Source organism: Amblyraja radiata, chromosome 2 (assembly GCF_010909765.2).
Source record: "Amblyraja radiata isolate CabotCenter1 chromosome 2, sAmbRad1.1.pri, whole genome shotgun sequence".
In the NCBI taxonomy this organism is placed as follows: domain Eukaryota; kingdom Metazoa; phylum Chordata; class Chondrichthyes; order Rajiformes; family Rajidae; genus Amblyraja; species Amblyraja radiata.
This window is the reverse complement of record NC_045957.1, coordinates 138,835,686-138,851,203: the sequence shown is the minus strand read 5'-3', so window position 1 is coordinate 138,851,203 and position 15,518 is coordinate 138,835,686. Positions and strand designations below refer to the sequence as shown.

General features: G+C 43.6%; 1 protein-coding gene across 17 annotated transcripts in view; it reads left to right on the top strand.

Moving 5' to 3' along the window:
* Nucleotides 1–15,518, top strand: part of fhod3 (formin homology 2 domain containing 3) — a 637,022-nt gene that overhangs the window by 457,400 nt on the left and 164,104 nt on the right. For 9 of the 17 annotated variants that reach the window (XM_033016413.1, XM_033016443.1, XM_033016452.1 and 6 more), the window contains exons 8-10: nucleotides 2,454–2,548; nucleotides 5,703–5,846; nucleotides 8,258–8,502. In XM_033016413.1, the coding sequence (XP_032872304.1) occupies nucleotides 2,454–2,548; nucleotides 5,703–5,846; nucleotides 8,258–8,502 (484 nt within the window). Of the gene's footprint in view, nucleotides 1–2,453; nucleotides 2,549–5,702; nucleotides 5,847–8,257; nucleotides 8,503–10,653; nucleotides 10,747–15,518 lie in introns of all 17 variants that reach the window. The other 8 variants (XM_033016429.1, XM_033016409.1, XM_033016394.1 and 5 more) reach the window with 1 other exon arrangement.

Below are 15,518 nucleotides of genomic sequence, written 5' to 3'. Positions count from 1 at the left end.
ACAGTTTGGAAGAAAACCTAAGGAGATCTTTTAACAACAAGTCCTTTTACTGCTTGCCAGCTGAAGTTAGCAAGAACTCAAAAGATGCATTTTTACTGAATGAATACATAGTTGCAGGACCCGGCCTTAATTCAGCTGTTCATTGTTATCTTTCTGGAAATGCATTCCGACCCGTGTTGGAATTCATTGCCACAGACCGAGTCAATTGACATTTCTAAGGCAGAGATTGACAGATTTTTTGATTAGTAGGGGTGTCAGGAGTTATGGGGCAGTGGCAGGAGAATTGGGTTGAGGGAGAAAGACAGATGAGCCGTGATTGAATAACGGTGTAGACTTGATTGGCCGAATGTCCTTATTCTGCTCTTAGAACTTATGAGATGCCGTGATCAGATGCTTGCATCTCCTCTGACATGGACCGCTCATTAACTCTTGCTCACACTGCATTATCTCAGCTGCTCAGATCCCTTTGGTAGCAGTTCATAACTTTCTATAACTTTCTGTAATATTTTAAAAGGCCCTTCATTGGGATCTGTGAACATTGCTAACTGTGTCCTCATTAAATCTTCAATCCTCAATTCTGTTATGTGAAATGCAATTGTCCACAGGAACAGCTTCTGAGGATCAACATGTGTGTAGGAAGGAACTGTAGATGCTGGTTTACACTGAAGATACATACAAAATGCTGGAATAACAACCTGGCCCGCTGAGTTCTTCCCCTCTGTTACCAGTCTTCTGAGTGGTCCCTGAATGTAGACCCTTCAGCCTGAAGAAACACCCTCACTACATTCCAGTCTGTCTGTCCATGTTTGAATTTTGTGTCTTTCAATGTGATCCCCTCTCTTTATTATCTGCTGACTGCAGGGCTTGTTGTCCTAATCTCATGTCATAGATAATCATCCTGTCCTTGGAAATAGTGTGGCAAACTCTCACTGCACATCCTCTATGTCAAGAATAACATTTATTGGTTAAGGAGACCAAAATTGCGCACTATACTACAGGCATGGTCTCACCGAGGTGCCGTACAATTGTAACCGGACATCCTTACTGCTATATTCAAATATCTTTGCAATGAAAGCCAGCACATCATTTGCTGACTTAACTGCTTGCTTTTGATGAATGGTGTACAAGGTTACCCAGGTTTCTTTCAATGTCAACATATCCCATTCTGTCAAGATTTAAGTAATATCTTGGTTCGATTACGAAAAGGGGAGATGCAACGAGACCTGGGTGTCATGGTACACCAGTCATTGAAAGTAGGCATGCAGGTGCAGCAGGCAGTGAAGAAAGCGAATGGTATGTTAGCATTCATAGCAAAAGGATTTGAGTATAAGAGCAGGGAGGTTCTACTGCAGTTGTACAGGGTCTTTGGTGAGAACACACCTGGAGTATTGCGTACAGTTTTGGTCTCCTAATCTGCGGAAAGACATTCTTGCCATAGAGGGAGTACAGAGAAGGTTCAACAGACTGTTTCCTGGGATGTCAGGACTTTCATATGAAGAAAGACTGGATAGACTCGGCTTGTACTCGCTAGAATTTAGAAGATTGAGGGGGGATCTTATAGAAACGTACAAAATTCTTAAGGGGTTGGACCGGCTAGATGCAGGACAATTGTTCCCGATGTTGGGAAAGTCCAGAACAAGGAGTCACAGTTTAAGGATAAGGGGGAAATCTTTTAGGACCAAGATGAGAACAACATTTTTCACACAGAATCTGTGGAATTCTCTGCCACAGAAGGTAGTTGAGGCCAGTTCCTTGGCTATATTTAAGAGGGAGTTAGACGTGGCCCTTGTGGCTAAAGGGATCAGGGGGTATGGAGAGAAGGCAGGTACAGGATACTGAGTTGGATGATCAGCCATGATCATATTGAATGGCGGTGCAGGCTCGAAGGGCCGAATGCACCTATTTTTTATGTTTCTATGTTTCTAATACTTTGCCTTTCTGAAATGGGTAACAACATTGATCTGAATTTTACGCTATCTGTAGTACTGGGAGGCTAGGAGGCAATGGTTGTGGAAGGGCATGGACCCATGTCGATGCATCAATCACTTTGCTTTAGGTCTTTCTTTAAACAGTTCCCTTAATGACAACAAATTAGACACAAAGCACTGGAGTAACTCAACGGGTCAGGCAGCATCTCTGGAGAAAAAGGGTGTATGACGCTTTGGGTCGGGACCCTTTTTTAGGCAAACCCCTTAATGACATCTTCATTCCCATTGACCAAGGCGCAAGGCCATCGATAGAATCTGCTTTTCTAACCAAACCATCAGCAATGGCAGAAGAAAACCTCTGCGGAGATATTACAATTCTATACCTAAATTAGTTCCCTGTAAGATGTACACTGCAAACGGAATATTTATCCAGTACTTTTTGCCTTAAATCAATATGTCTCTAGGTTGAGTGGAATATTGGAGGTGAGATATTAATTGGTGTTTGAAATGGGTTTTTTTCCCCAGGTGTGAGGCCTTGGTCAAATGTCATGGAAATACTGGAAGAAAAGGATGGGGTTGACACAGAGCTTCTCGTTTACACAATGACTTTGATCAATAAGGTGAGTGCAATATCCAACAGACCTCCGCCATTTCCGCCACCTCCAACGTGACCCCACCACTCGCCACATCTTCCCATCTCCCCCTATGTCTGCCTTCCGCAAAGACCGCTCCCTCCGCAACTCCCTTGTCAATTCTTCCCTTCCTTCCCGTACCACCCACTCCCCGGGCACTTTCCGTTGCAACTGCAAGAAATGCAACACCTGTCCCTTCACCTCCCCCCTCGACTCCATTCAAGGACCCAAGCAGTCGTTCCAGGTGTGACAAAGGTTCACCTGTATCTCCTCCAACCTCATCTACTGCATCCACTGCTCTAGATGTCATCTGATTTACATCGGGGAGACTAAGCGCAGGTTGGGCGATCGTTTTGCCGAACACCTCCGCTCAGTCCGCAATAACCTACCTGAACTCCCGGTGGCTCAGCACTTCAACTCCCCCTCCCATTCCCAATCCGACCTCTCTGTCCTGGGTCTCCTCCATTGCCAGAGTGAGCAACACCGGAAATTGGAGGAACAGCACCTCATATTCCGCCTGGGTTGCTTGCATCCGGTTGGCATGAACGTTGAATTCTCCCAGTTTTGCTAGCCTTTGCTGTCTCCTCCCCTTCCTTAACCCTCGAGCTGTCTCCTCCCATCCCCCCGCCCTCGGGCTCCTCCTCCTCCCTTTTTCCTTCCTTCTCCCCCCCACCCCCCATCAGTCTGAAGAAGGGTTTCGGCCTGAAACGTCACCTATTTCCTTCGCTCCATAGATGCTGCTGCACCCGCTGAGTTTCTCCAGCATTTTTGTGTACCATCCAACAGACCAGTGTGGAGCAGCTGCCGCCTGTCGCAATTTGCCCACTTGTCACACAGTGGCACAGCTGCTAGAGCTACTGCCTCGCAGTGTCAGAGACCCAGGTTCAACCTTGACCTCAGGTGCTCTCTGTGTGGAGTTTGCATGCTCTCCCTGTGACCACCTGGGTTTTTTCCAAGCACTCCGGTTTCCTACCACATCCCAAAGACGTGCAGGTTTGTCGATTGATTGACCATTGAAAATTGCCCCAGATGTGTAGTGAGTGGATGTTTAAGTGGGATAACATAGAACTAGTGTGAACAGGTGATAGCTGAGACACATGGACTTGGTGGGCTGAAGAATCCCATTGAGTTAGATGGTCATTGTGATCGTATTGAGCAGAGCCAAATAATGGTCTACCTCTTTATCAAATTTCAATGTTTCTGTGGGAGAGCATCCTCTTTCTTGGCTGGAGCAGGTTTGTAAGATTGTCTGTACATTAACAGTGAATTGGTCAGCCAGGTATAAGCATCATGATACAAATAATGAGAAAGCATCTGTCCAGATGTTCCTCTGCCAAGCACAGAGTTTAGTTTAGAGATGCTGGTTTAAATCGAAGATAGGCACAAAATGCCAGAGTAACTCAACGGGACAAGCAGCATCTCTGTTAGAAGAAATGGATGACGTTTCGAGTCAAAACCTTTCTTCAGTCTAAAGAAGTGTCTCAACCTGAAACGTCATTCATTCTTTCTATCCAGAGACGCTGCCTGTCCTGCTGAGTTACTCCAACATTTTGTGCCTATCAAACCCATGAGATCCTCGGCGGTAGCATAAATGTTATGCCAACTAACACAATCGATGACTTGACATTTAACATCTTTATGCACTTGAAATACACTTTACTCCATTGGTTAATTGCAATGATGAATTTTATGACATATCATGTGACAACCAGTCTGGTAGCATTTAATAAATGCTGATAGTTACATTTGTAAGCTGAAAATGGAGCGCCAAATTCAGAAGGCTTATGGATAATTGCCATGTACGCCATCCAGTGGTGATCTGTTGACGTGCACACAGCTTTCACAAACCTTTGGTGGAAGGAGGTTGGGGGAGGGGGTAGGTGCTGTGTTTCAACTGTATTGGAACTAGTGGCCAAAGAACTTCCACAAAGGTCCAGGAATAGCTGTGAATAGTGTCCAGCTGGGTTAAATTGTGCAGAGAAGCCAGAATGAATTGGGAATAAACTGCCACAAGGCAAGTAAAATAAAACTGACATTCTGCTGGTTGTATTTGTGTGATCATTATTCTGCCCTGTATATTAAGATTGTACTATACACCACCAAATGGATAATTACAGCACAGAATGCTAATAAATCAATGTTTTTAGGGTTGAATCTCTGACGATCGCATCATATAGTTTGCTTATGATAAACACCACAGTTTTATCTTTAGCCTTGTATTTTCATTTTAGATTGCATATTTTCATATTGTTATCATGATCTGATGACACACAGAGGGTAGTGGGTATATGGAATGAAACATTTCCTGACTATGGGTTTGTATAATTAAATGTTTTATTCAGACTGAGATTGCAATGTGGGGAACACGGAGGTATAAGCGAGAAAATATCAAGTTGGCAAACTGAAGGTCAACATTGAATTATCCGCCTCTATCTCAGCACCCTTCTACTTTGTCCATTTCATATTGGCATTCATGTATATCTCACTTGAAATAATGTGGAGGAAAGAAATGTGTAGCAAGTGGAATCTGAGTGGATAGGGGTGGGGGAGGTGGCAGTGGTTAGCAGGTGGGGAAGTACTAAGTGTGTAGATGCGTGGGTTCCTGCCAGGTTACACAACGGCACGGCAACTGAGGGGATGGTGGTCTGACAATTCATGAGAAAGAAGCTGAGTTAATGTTTGCAAATACACATACATAGTTAATTTTGACATGAAATGAATTAAACTATAACTGAACATTTCTCTATTTTAAATGGATCCACTAACTTCTTGTGTGTGAGGGGTGTACTGAGCTGTCAAAAACACAACACACACACACACACAATGATCGTGCAGTGTGTGCACACTGAACCTAGAATGAATTTCCAAAGTGTTGTTTTAATTCTTTGAGCTGTTTGTTCCAAAACTTCATACAATCTTTTCATCGCAGCGTCCACAAAAGTGACAACTTTTCATTGCCTAAATTTGGTCGAAGCAGTGAATTCTGGCAGAGAGAGAGAGAGAGAGAGAGAGAGAGAGAGAGAGAGGCAGTGGAGCAGTTTTGCAGATGCATTTTTTTTTTTTTAAAGTGTGTTTCTTTTCAATAACGCTTTCTCTCTCCTAATGGAATGATTGTGTTCATGTGCTTTGTTGGAATTCCCAGACATTGGCAGGATTGCCTGATCAAGATTCCTTCTATGATGTAGTGGACTGTCTGGAAGAACAAGGGATGGAAGCTATTTCACAGAGACACTTGAACAAAAAAGGAACGGACTTGGACTTGGTGGAACAATTCAATATTTATGAGGTAATATTTCACACTCACACATTAATGTGAATGCATTGACATTTATTTATTTTTAAAGCTGATGGGGAGGACGAAGTGTGCGTCTGTGTGTCATTATGAAAGGAAGCCTGAGGCAAGGCCCATGCCAGTCTATTATTCAGGATAAGCTGCTAATACTAAAATAAAGCACTTGCTTCAGAAGGATGTTGTTGAGTTGTAGAAAAATGAAGCTGCAGTCCCCATTCAGGAATGTAATTGACTCGTCTTTCTTATAGGAATGGAACTATTTGCTGGCATTGGTGTTCAGCGCTGATGTATATGGCTAACTTTAGCATTGCAATGCTGCTGGAATGGGGCAAATGCGCACCATTTTGCTGTTTTGTATTTTGTATTTTTTCGTTGTACTCATCATTTGATATGCTGCTTACTCTGTAAGCTTCGTGTGTATAAGGAATACGTTTGACCCAAGCCTAGGTGCAGGCATAGGAGAGGCATCAAAGTAAACATCGCAAGAGATGCAGGATAAAATGTCACGCAACAAGAGCAATCCACAATTGCCAGTAGTGACTCACCTGAAGAATCAGTTTATAAGTGGTTCAGTCAGAAGTACACTGAGTCATAAATGTCAAAAAACACACACTGATTTGTAATGAAAGATAACAAGGCTGAAATAGATATGACCTCGGGTGTTACTTGAGAGCAGTCAACTAAATGAATCTTGAGTGGTTTCCTCATTTTCCTCAAAACTGATAACTCAAATCCTTTATCTTTGCCACATGTTGATCTATTGCACTGTAACACAAAGTTAGAGCAAGATGCATGCAACTGTGAAAGACCATTTGATATGTAATTGGTGGTTAATAGTTGCCACTGACCCTTAAATGTTTTAACAACAAGGAAGATGACAGGCGAGCTTATGGATCAAATATAACTCCTAGTTGTAAAGAATACCAGGATAAGGAAACAAAGGGAATGTGATTTACACTGTCAGTGGGGGAATAAAAATAAAATAACCACTGATTCTAGAAATGTACAGCATTTTGGACAGCATCCTTTAAAGGAAAAAGTCTGGATTGTGATTGAAAGAGTGCACAATCAAAATATTGTTCTTTACTTCTGCTGGTGGTGCTTTTGTGCATTTCAAACATCTCCTTATTTTAAAAGTGCCATTAATTGTTAAAATGGATATCTATCTATTTCCCATTTAATAGTGAAACAGAATGTTCCAGAATAATATGTATTTCCAAACTTCAAAACGATTTTGACTACACACCCTATCTGTGTCTATGTCTCTCATAATGTCTTCCCTCACCCTCATTCCGGGGAAAATAAGATCAGCTTAGCCATTGCCTCCCCATAACTAATCCAGTCAACATCCTGGTGAAACATTTCTCCACTCTCTCCAGCAACATCATATTCTGTTGAACAATATCTGAAGGAAGACCACAGGTGGACAGCAAGAGTGTAGACTATTTGAGTTGAGGAATATATTGTCCATCATTCCAAAATTGGCTCTGACCAAATTCTTAAGGTCATGGCTGACAAGTCGCTACAATGGTAGATGGAGATTTGGTCTCCAAATCTGAGGAAAGACATTCTTGCCATAGAGGGAGTACAGAGAAGGTTCACCAGACTGATTCCTGGGATGTCAGGACTTTCATATGAAGAAAGACTGGATAGACTCGGCTTGTACTCGCTAGAATTTAGAAGATTGAGGGGGGATCTTATAGAAACTTACAAAATTCTTAAGGGGTTGGACAGGCTAGATGCAGGAAGATTGTTCCCGATATTGGGGAAGTCCAGAACAAGGGATCACAGTTTAAGGATAAGGGGGAAATCTTTTAGGACCGAGATGAGAAAAACATTTTTCACGCAGAGAGTGGTGAATCTCTGGAATTCTCTGCCACAGAAGGTAGTTGAAGCCAGTTAATTGGCTATATTTAAGAGGGAGTTAGATGTGGCCCTTATGGCTAAAGGGATCAGGGGGTATGGAGAGAAGGCAGGAACAGGATACTGAGTTGGATGATCAGCCATGATCATATTGAATGGCGGTGCAGGCTCAAAGGGCTGAATGGCCTACTCCTGCACCTATTTTCTATGTTTCTATGTTTTGGTGACTATGTCACAAACCGTTCCATACCAACATTGTTAACTTGAACTGGTTTAGCCATGTGGGGGCAGCTCCACCACACCTAACTCAATGGTTGAGGAGGTAAGTTGCAGGTACCACCACCACCACAAGTGTTTCGCTGTGCATTGTTACATGTGACAATAAACTAAACTAAACAATACTGTCGGGGAGTTCAAGTTGGTGAATAAATGTCAGTTTTAAAAATGAAATACAAAAATAGCAAAACTTTTACACACACAGATTTTCAATACAAATATTGGCTAAGTTTCCAAAACAATTTTCCTGAATGAATGTGTTACAGATGACCCTAAAACATGAAGATGGAGATGAAGATGTTAGTATAAGCGGTCGCAAAGACAGACGGAGATCAAGCCTTGGTACGACTGAACGACGTGGCTTAGAACGACGGAGAAGTCGAAGGCATTCTATCCAGAATATCCAGACCTCATTGTCTGGCTCTGCCAGCCCAAGCAGTCCATTGCCTGGCCAATTAACTCCAAATTTCCTGTCACCCAATGGCCAGAGGCTTGAAGACCTCAATGAAAAGTAAGTTTTCATCAAAACCTAAAATAAGCATTGAGACTGTATTGAGATGTGGTCATAAGAGTCTGGGATTAATTGTATTTGCACTATCCTCTCTCACACCATAAACCTTTGTCCATAATATTATGCAATGATTTTCAACCTGACATTAGCTACCATATTGCAGATAACTAAGAGTAAATTAGTTTGTTTTTAAGTTTTAAGACCATTTCGCAGCTATTAAATATTATAAGCCGGTCACGGAGGTGCAGCGGTAGAGTTGCTGCCTCACAGCAAATGCAGCGCCGGAGACTCGGGTTCGATCCCGACTGCGGGTGCTGTCTTTACGGAGTTTGTACGTTCTCCCCGTGATCTGCGTGGGTTTTCTCAGAGAGTTTCGGTTTCCTCCCACACTCCAAAGACGTACAGGTGTGTAGGTTAATTGGCATGGTATAAATGTAAATTGTCCCTAGTGTGTGTAGGATGTTGTTAATGCGCGGGGATCGCTGGTCAGCGCGGTCCCAGTGTGCAGAAGGGCCTGTTTTCGCGCTGTATCTCTAAACTAAAATTATTGAAGAATGTCATAACCCATTCTGACGCTGAATTTGCATAGATTATATCCGATCCAATTCAGAGAATTATACTCTCCTCCAAAATAATACGCGGAGACTATGCTTTAAAGAAAAGGCACAGATTAAAATGGAATCCATCCAAATTAGTGTAAAGTTTTATCAATACTGAATGAGATGTGTGATATGCAAAATGCAGAGACCCACTAATGGATTCACACCCACAACCGTTCCCCCACGCTGGGTCCCCATTGTCCTTTGTTCTCCCCCCCCCCCTCCCTCCCCAATTGGCCAATGTTCTTCCCTCTTCCCCCCCCCCCCCACCTTACGGGGGTCCCCTCATGCCGGGTCCTCCATTGTTCTTCCCCTCCCCCCTCTCATCGACCGTCGACCGCGGGCCTACCCGTGAGGCATTGCCGCAAGGCTTCAACACCGCCGAGGCCCCATCGTCGCAAGGCTTCACTGCTGCCACCGCTGTCGACGCCTCCGTGGTGCCGACCCGGGCCCCAGCAGCGGGCTCTGTCGGTTGCTGCGCCAACCAGGACCCTGACCCGCGAGGTCCGGCTCTTCCGTCCGACCTGCGAGGCCCCGGCTGGCTCTGGCCCGGGCTTCTATGTGGCAATCCGGGAGGCATCGAGACCGCGGCACCTCGATAAAGGCCGCTGGCCGCGTTCCCAGTCCACAGCCACCGTCCGTCTGGAAGCCTTCTGGTCGTGTGGCCCATTGGGAAGCTTTCTGGCCCTGTGGCCCATCAGGAAGCCATCTGGCCGTGTGGCCCGTCGGGATGCCTTCTGGATTCAACATCTGGAGAGGGTGAGGTGGAATTTATATCCAGGAGGAATTCCTGCATTTCCAGTAACCACTATAGTGATGAACATCTTGGCAAGATAGTGGATTAAGTCGCAAGATGTAAATGATAGCCCTAATCACGATTTAGCTACGTGTAACTTTTAGATTTATTCCCTTTTTTCATTTGTTCTATTCACACTGCATTATAATTGTGATTAGAACAAATAAAAAAAGGGAATATAATTTTTTCAAAAATAATTTACATGTGTGGAACGTAACCTATTGGCCGTTGCAGATACTCACATTAGGTGCTGGTCAAATCTTCCTTGTTCCATTCTTAAGCCTAAAGGGAAAGTATTGTCCATCCTGTTTCAAAATCTACAATATCATGATCTTGTATTCTACAGGATATGTTTGTTTTAATACTGGTCCACCTAAATGTAGAATCCCAACTCTTGGTGGCACTTAACCCTTGCTTCCCCTCTCGCTGCATGTCCCCAATCCTAATTATCCGACAGTGTGCCTCATTGTCACCTTCCCCTCAGCTAACAATGATCTATTCTACATTTTCCTCGAGGTTCATCCTCCTTGATCTCCCGTTTTCACGCCTTACCCTTCCATTTCTCTATGGTTCCCTCCCCCTGACTCTCAGTCTGAAGAAGTGTTTCAACCCGAAACGTCACCCATTCCTTCTGTCCAAAGATGTTGCCTGTCCCACTGAGTTATACCAGTATTTTGTGTCTTATCTTGGTGGCATGTTGATGTCCGATGTGGCCTCCTCTATTCTTGTTTTTGATATCAATATCACTGTACCCAGCAACTATGTAGTTCAGCACCAGATGACCCACCAGGCTGATGAAGCAAGTGACACTGAGGATGTATTTGGGGCAATTCTCACACCGCCTAATGCGTGAGTACAGGAGCTGCATTGAATTGCTTGGATGCAGCTGGGCCTGCTCCTCTTCTGCTCCTTGTGCTTCATTACTCTGGGGATGGCAGGCTGGTGTGAAAAGCTTTTATCGCCGGGCATGCAATGAGCAAACTACTTTTGTTCATATTCTACACTTTGGTCTGCATTTTCATGGAATTTGCTGAGGGAAAGATTTCCAGTAAATGTACACAAAGCTGTACTTTTCCTGTGGCTTCCTTTCTTTGTAACTGTGCAGTCTATGGTTGATGCTGCAAGAGGGTGGCACTTTCACGCTTCTGTGCCTTTTGCCTGATGGGAGCAGGGAGAAGGAATGACTGGAGTGGGCCAAGTCTTTGATTAAGTTGGCTGCTTTTCCAAGGCAGCATGAAGTATAGATGGAGTCAACAGTGGGCAGTCTGGTATTTGTGATGGACTGGGCTACAACTCTATGCAATTTCTTGTGGTCTTGGGTAGAGCTGTTCCCAAACCAATCTGAGATGCTACCTGAAGTAGACCAGAGATAGGTCTGAGTGCTTGAAGATGTTTTTGTGGTTTAGCAAAATATGATGCAAGAAGTAAACAAAAGACAAAAAAAGACTGAAGAGTGGGAGTCAAGCAACACAATGCAATAGCATTTCTTCCTTACACAAGATTTTTTTTTTTTTTTTTTTTTTTTTTTTTTTTAAATTTCTATATTGCACTACTACGGACTGACGCAAAACTGCATTTCGTTGTACCGATACTCAGTATTTGTGCAATGACATTAAAGTTGAATTGAATTGAATTGAATGAGATTGAACTATTGCCCTTTAAAGTTATTTAAGGTTTGCAGTTAACTTCATTTACTTGTAGAATGTTAGCTAATGATGAACCACTCCTGCAATATGACCAATTGGTTGTTGAAGGAGCAATAAATGCTATTGGCCACAGGACGAGAGCTGGGCCTTGAAGACCAGCTTCCACTTCAACCACTGTTTGCAGTTGAGAGACAAATTAAATGGTACTTCCTGGTCATGTCTGCATGAGAGTTGTTTTCACTGGACTGTACCTAGACCGTTGCAGAATTGATCCCATCCTTGAATGGAGGAGATGGGTGAGGAACTAATCATCCACTTTGTATTGGACAAACGGTTGGAATGTGTAAAACTAGATCTTGATCTGTAACTTTCAATTTCACAGCCCTATAAATGGAACGTGAAACAATTGTTTGTCCTAAGTATGCTATCCAGTAAGCCAAATTAGTTGGCCACCTTTAATTGCCTCTGGTGTGGAAGTGAGTGGCGAATCTGGGGCTGAGTCGGTGAGAATATAATGGGCACATGTATCGTGGTACAATGAAAAGTCGTGTGGTCTCATCAAATCAAATAATACTACACATGATTATACACAACACAAACTCAAGGACCAAAGGTAGAGTGAAGAGAAAGATACTGAGCACAGAATATAGTTCTCAACATTGCAGCATAGCTGTTCTAGAGACAAAGTCCAATGCCTGCAGTGAGGTAGGTTGGTGAATCAGGACTGTACCACAAAATACTGGAGTAACTGCAGGTCAGGCAACAACTTTGGAGAAAAAGAATAGATGGCGTTTTGGGTCGGAACCCTCATTCAGTCTGAAAGTTGAGGTTTGGGAATGGAAATTCAACCATAGGTGAGAAAAGGCCAGAATTAATCGGGGGCCGGCATCAGATGACCTCTGGAAAAGTGGAGCCCATAATGGCCCATTGTTGACTGGGCAAGGCGTGATAATGAGAGGGGTAAAAGGATGCAAACAGTGGAACTGGAAGGACGACTAAGGTGGGGGAGGAGGAGAGGGAGGGGAAGGAATGCCGCAGTTACTTGAAATTGGAGAATCACATGTTCAGCTACTTTGAACTTGGCATTGAACCCAAGTGAATCCTACAGGGGCCATAAGAGTTTGTTCCACCTCATTGCAGTAGGTTGTTGCACATTTGCAAACTGTGTTGAACTCCAAAATAAACCACTGCTGTAACCTTGATCAGGCGGTTCACTTTCTATCTTAGCACCAACTACGGGTATACATTTCGATGAAGAACACAGATATTTTCAGAGACTTACAAAAATGGTATCCAGGTCATTGGTGGAGTTTGTGGGAAAGAATGTATTAAATACTCACCCCCCTTGTAAACTTGACTTCCAGAAGAGTACATTGGAGATTCTGCTAGTAACAAAAACACTAGTAAGATTTGACATCGTGACTTTCCTGTCCTTCCTGTCATCGAGGTTGGAGTAATGGTTATAAAATTAGGCCTTAGTTGTTTTTAACTACAGTCACTGGAATCCAACTCATCTCAGTTTCCTTCTGCTGGCGTCAGCTGGTTATTGGCATGGACAGATGAACTGGGGGTAGGATTATAATATCAGCCGAGCACTCGAAACCTGTGGAACCATCTGAAAGCATTGGTGTGATAATTTCCCCAATATTTTCGACTGCGCGTTGTAAAACTCTTAGTTGGATACGTGTGAAGAGACCTTTCCTTGTAAGTCACTGTGCTGGAGATGTAACATAGCTGTGTTATCAGAAAGGTGGCTGTGTATGAAGAAACTGATTCTTCATTATCACTTGTTTTGCTAAGTAGATATTAATGCATCTGGAGTTTTGACTATTTTCTAGTTTTTTTTAATACATTATTCAAGGAAATTAAATATTTCATATTAATTGGAAAACAACTTCATCTAATCAAGATTAGGTCAATATTGATCATGTTAGTAAAATATATTGTACTATCTAAAATTACTATGGTTTCCAATGTAATAATTCTTATTAAAACATCACAAAGTGAATGCACGAGAAAGCAGTTTCCTGTATGTTGGATGTTAAAGGGCCTGTCCCACTGCGGTGAGCTAATTCACGACTTTAGAAGAGTTTGCCCTCGACTCATACTCGCAGCATGGTCGTACGAGGTCCTAGGAGGTCTTTGTAACTCTCCTTCATGCTCGAGAGTGGTCCACACGTAACCAACAAGCTGAAAAATGCCGGGAGTAAAATAAGGTTGCCATGGAAAAAATCAATATTTGTTTTACTCGTAGGTTTAGTCGAGGTAGGTCGCACTAGGTCGGCATGTTATTCGTAGGTAATCAAAGGCAATCTAAGGTAATCGAGGGTAGTCGAAAGTAAAGCTCGTTGAGGGAAAAAAGGTAAGTAAACGGACCGGTAATGTTAAATGCCCCCTAAACTTTATTAAAAGTTGTCTGGCTTCTTAAAAGTGTCTCCACTCTTTCTCCCCCCACCTTTCTCCCCCCCCCCCCCCCTTTCTCCCCCCCCCCCCTTTCTCCCCCCCCCCTTTCTCCCCCCCCCCTTTCTCCCCCCCCCCTTTCTCCCCCCCCTTTCTCTCCCCCCCCTTTCTCCCCCCCGTTCTCTCCCCTCCGTTCTCTCCCCCCGTTCTCTCTCCCCATTTCGCTCCCCCCATTCTCTCCCCCCCGTTCTCTCTCCCCCCTTTCTCTTTCCCCCTTTCTCTCTCCCCCTTTCGCTCCCCCCCCTTTCTCTCCCCCCCTTTCTTCTCCCCCTCCTTCCTTTCTCCCCCCCCTTCCTTTCTCCCCCCCCCTTCTCCCCCCCCCCCCCCTTCACGCTCTCTAAAGGATTAACTGTAGAGGCCCTGTCCCACTTTCCCGAGTTATTCACAGACTCTCCCAAGTTTTCCCCTTGATTCGAACTCGGGGAATGTCGGGTAATGTCAGTAGCGGGCCCACAGGAGTCCGTAGATGTTTTGTAGCGGCTTGTAATGCCAACCATAGGAACTCGGGACATCAGGTAAGTCGGGACGATTTTTCCAACATGTTAAAAAATGTCCACAAGTTAAAAAAATAGCCCCGAGTACCTACGGACGACTATTACTGCGATACCTCGGTACAGACAATGGACAATTTGATTTGGTTAGACAATAAACTGAACAAAACTAATGACAGCAACTTTCAGAGAGATGTTTTCCATTGAAGCTCAGTGCTCATCATGCAAGATGTTATCATCACTCACCTGAATCATCCCACCACAACCAAACAGCAGTCCTGAACTACTATCTACCTCATTGTTGACCGTCGGACTATCTTTGATCGGACTTTACTGCGTTTATCTTGCATAAACTCTATTCCCTTATCATGTATCAATACACTGTAAATATATACACTAAATGGCTCGATTGTATTGTCTTTCCGCTGACTGGTTAGCACGCAACCAAAGCTTTTCACTGTACCTCGGTACACGTGACAATAAACCAAACTGAACTGAAGTGATGAATGTAAGTCAGCAATCAAGTTCTGTCTTAAGTGTCAAGTGTGACATCCAACAGGAAGATCAGTGGAAATCTAATGATGCAGATTCCAAACAAGGTGATGTGTTGTTCTGCACCTGCCAATAATATATTGGCATTTAAAGCACAAACATAAAAGATGTCAAGTCCTTTGCACAAAATTCTAGGAGTCTTAACTTCTGCAAAGTTTTAATTTTAAGGTGAAGGTATGTTTGAAGAGGATTGTAGATTTAGGTTCACATGTTTCGAGGCACAGTGAAAAGCTTTGTATGCTTGTTACTCAAACAGATCAGATATACTATACATACATATATACAATCTCGACCAACTCAACTATAACAGATAGAGCAAAGGGGAAGATACAGAGTGCAGAATATAGTTCTTGGCATTGCAGTACATCAGTTCCACAGGCAGAGTCCAATGTCTGCAATGGGGTAGAGGTAGATAGGACAGTGGGCTCCTGGCAACCAAATAAAGGTTGGCCATCTTAACAGTACAATTTGG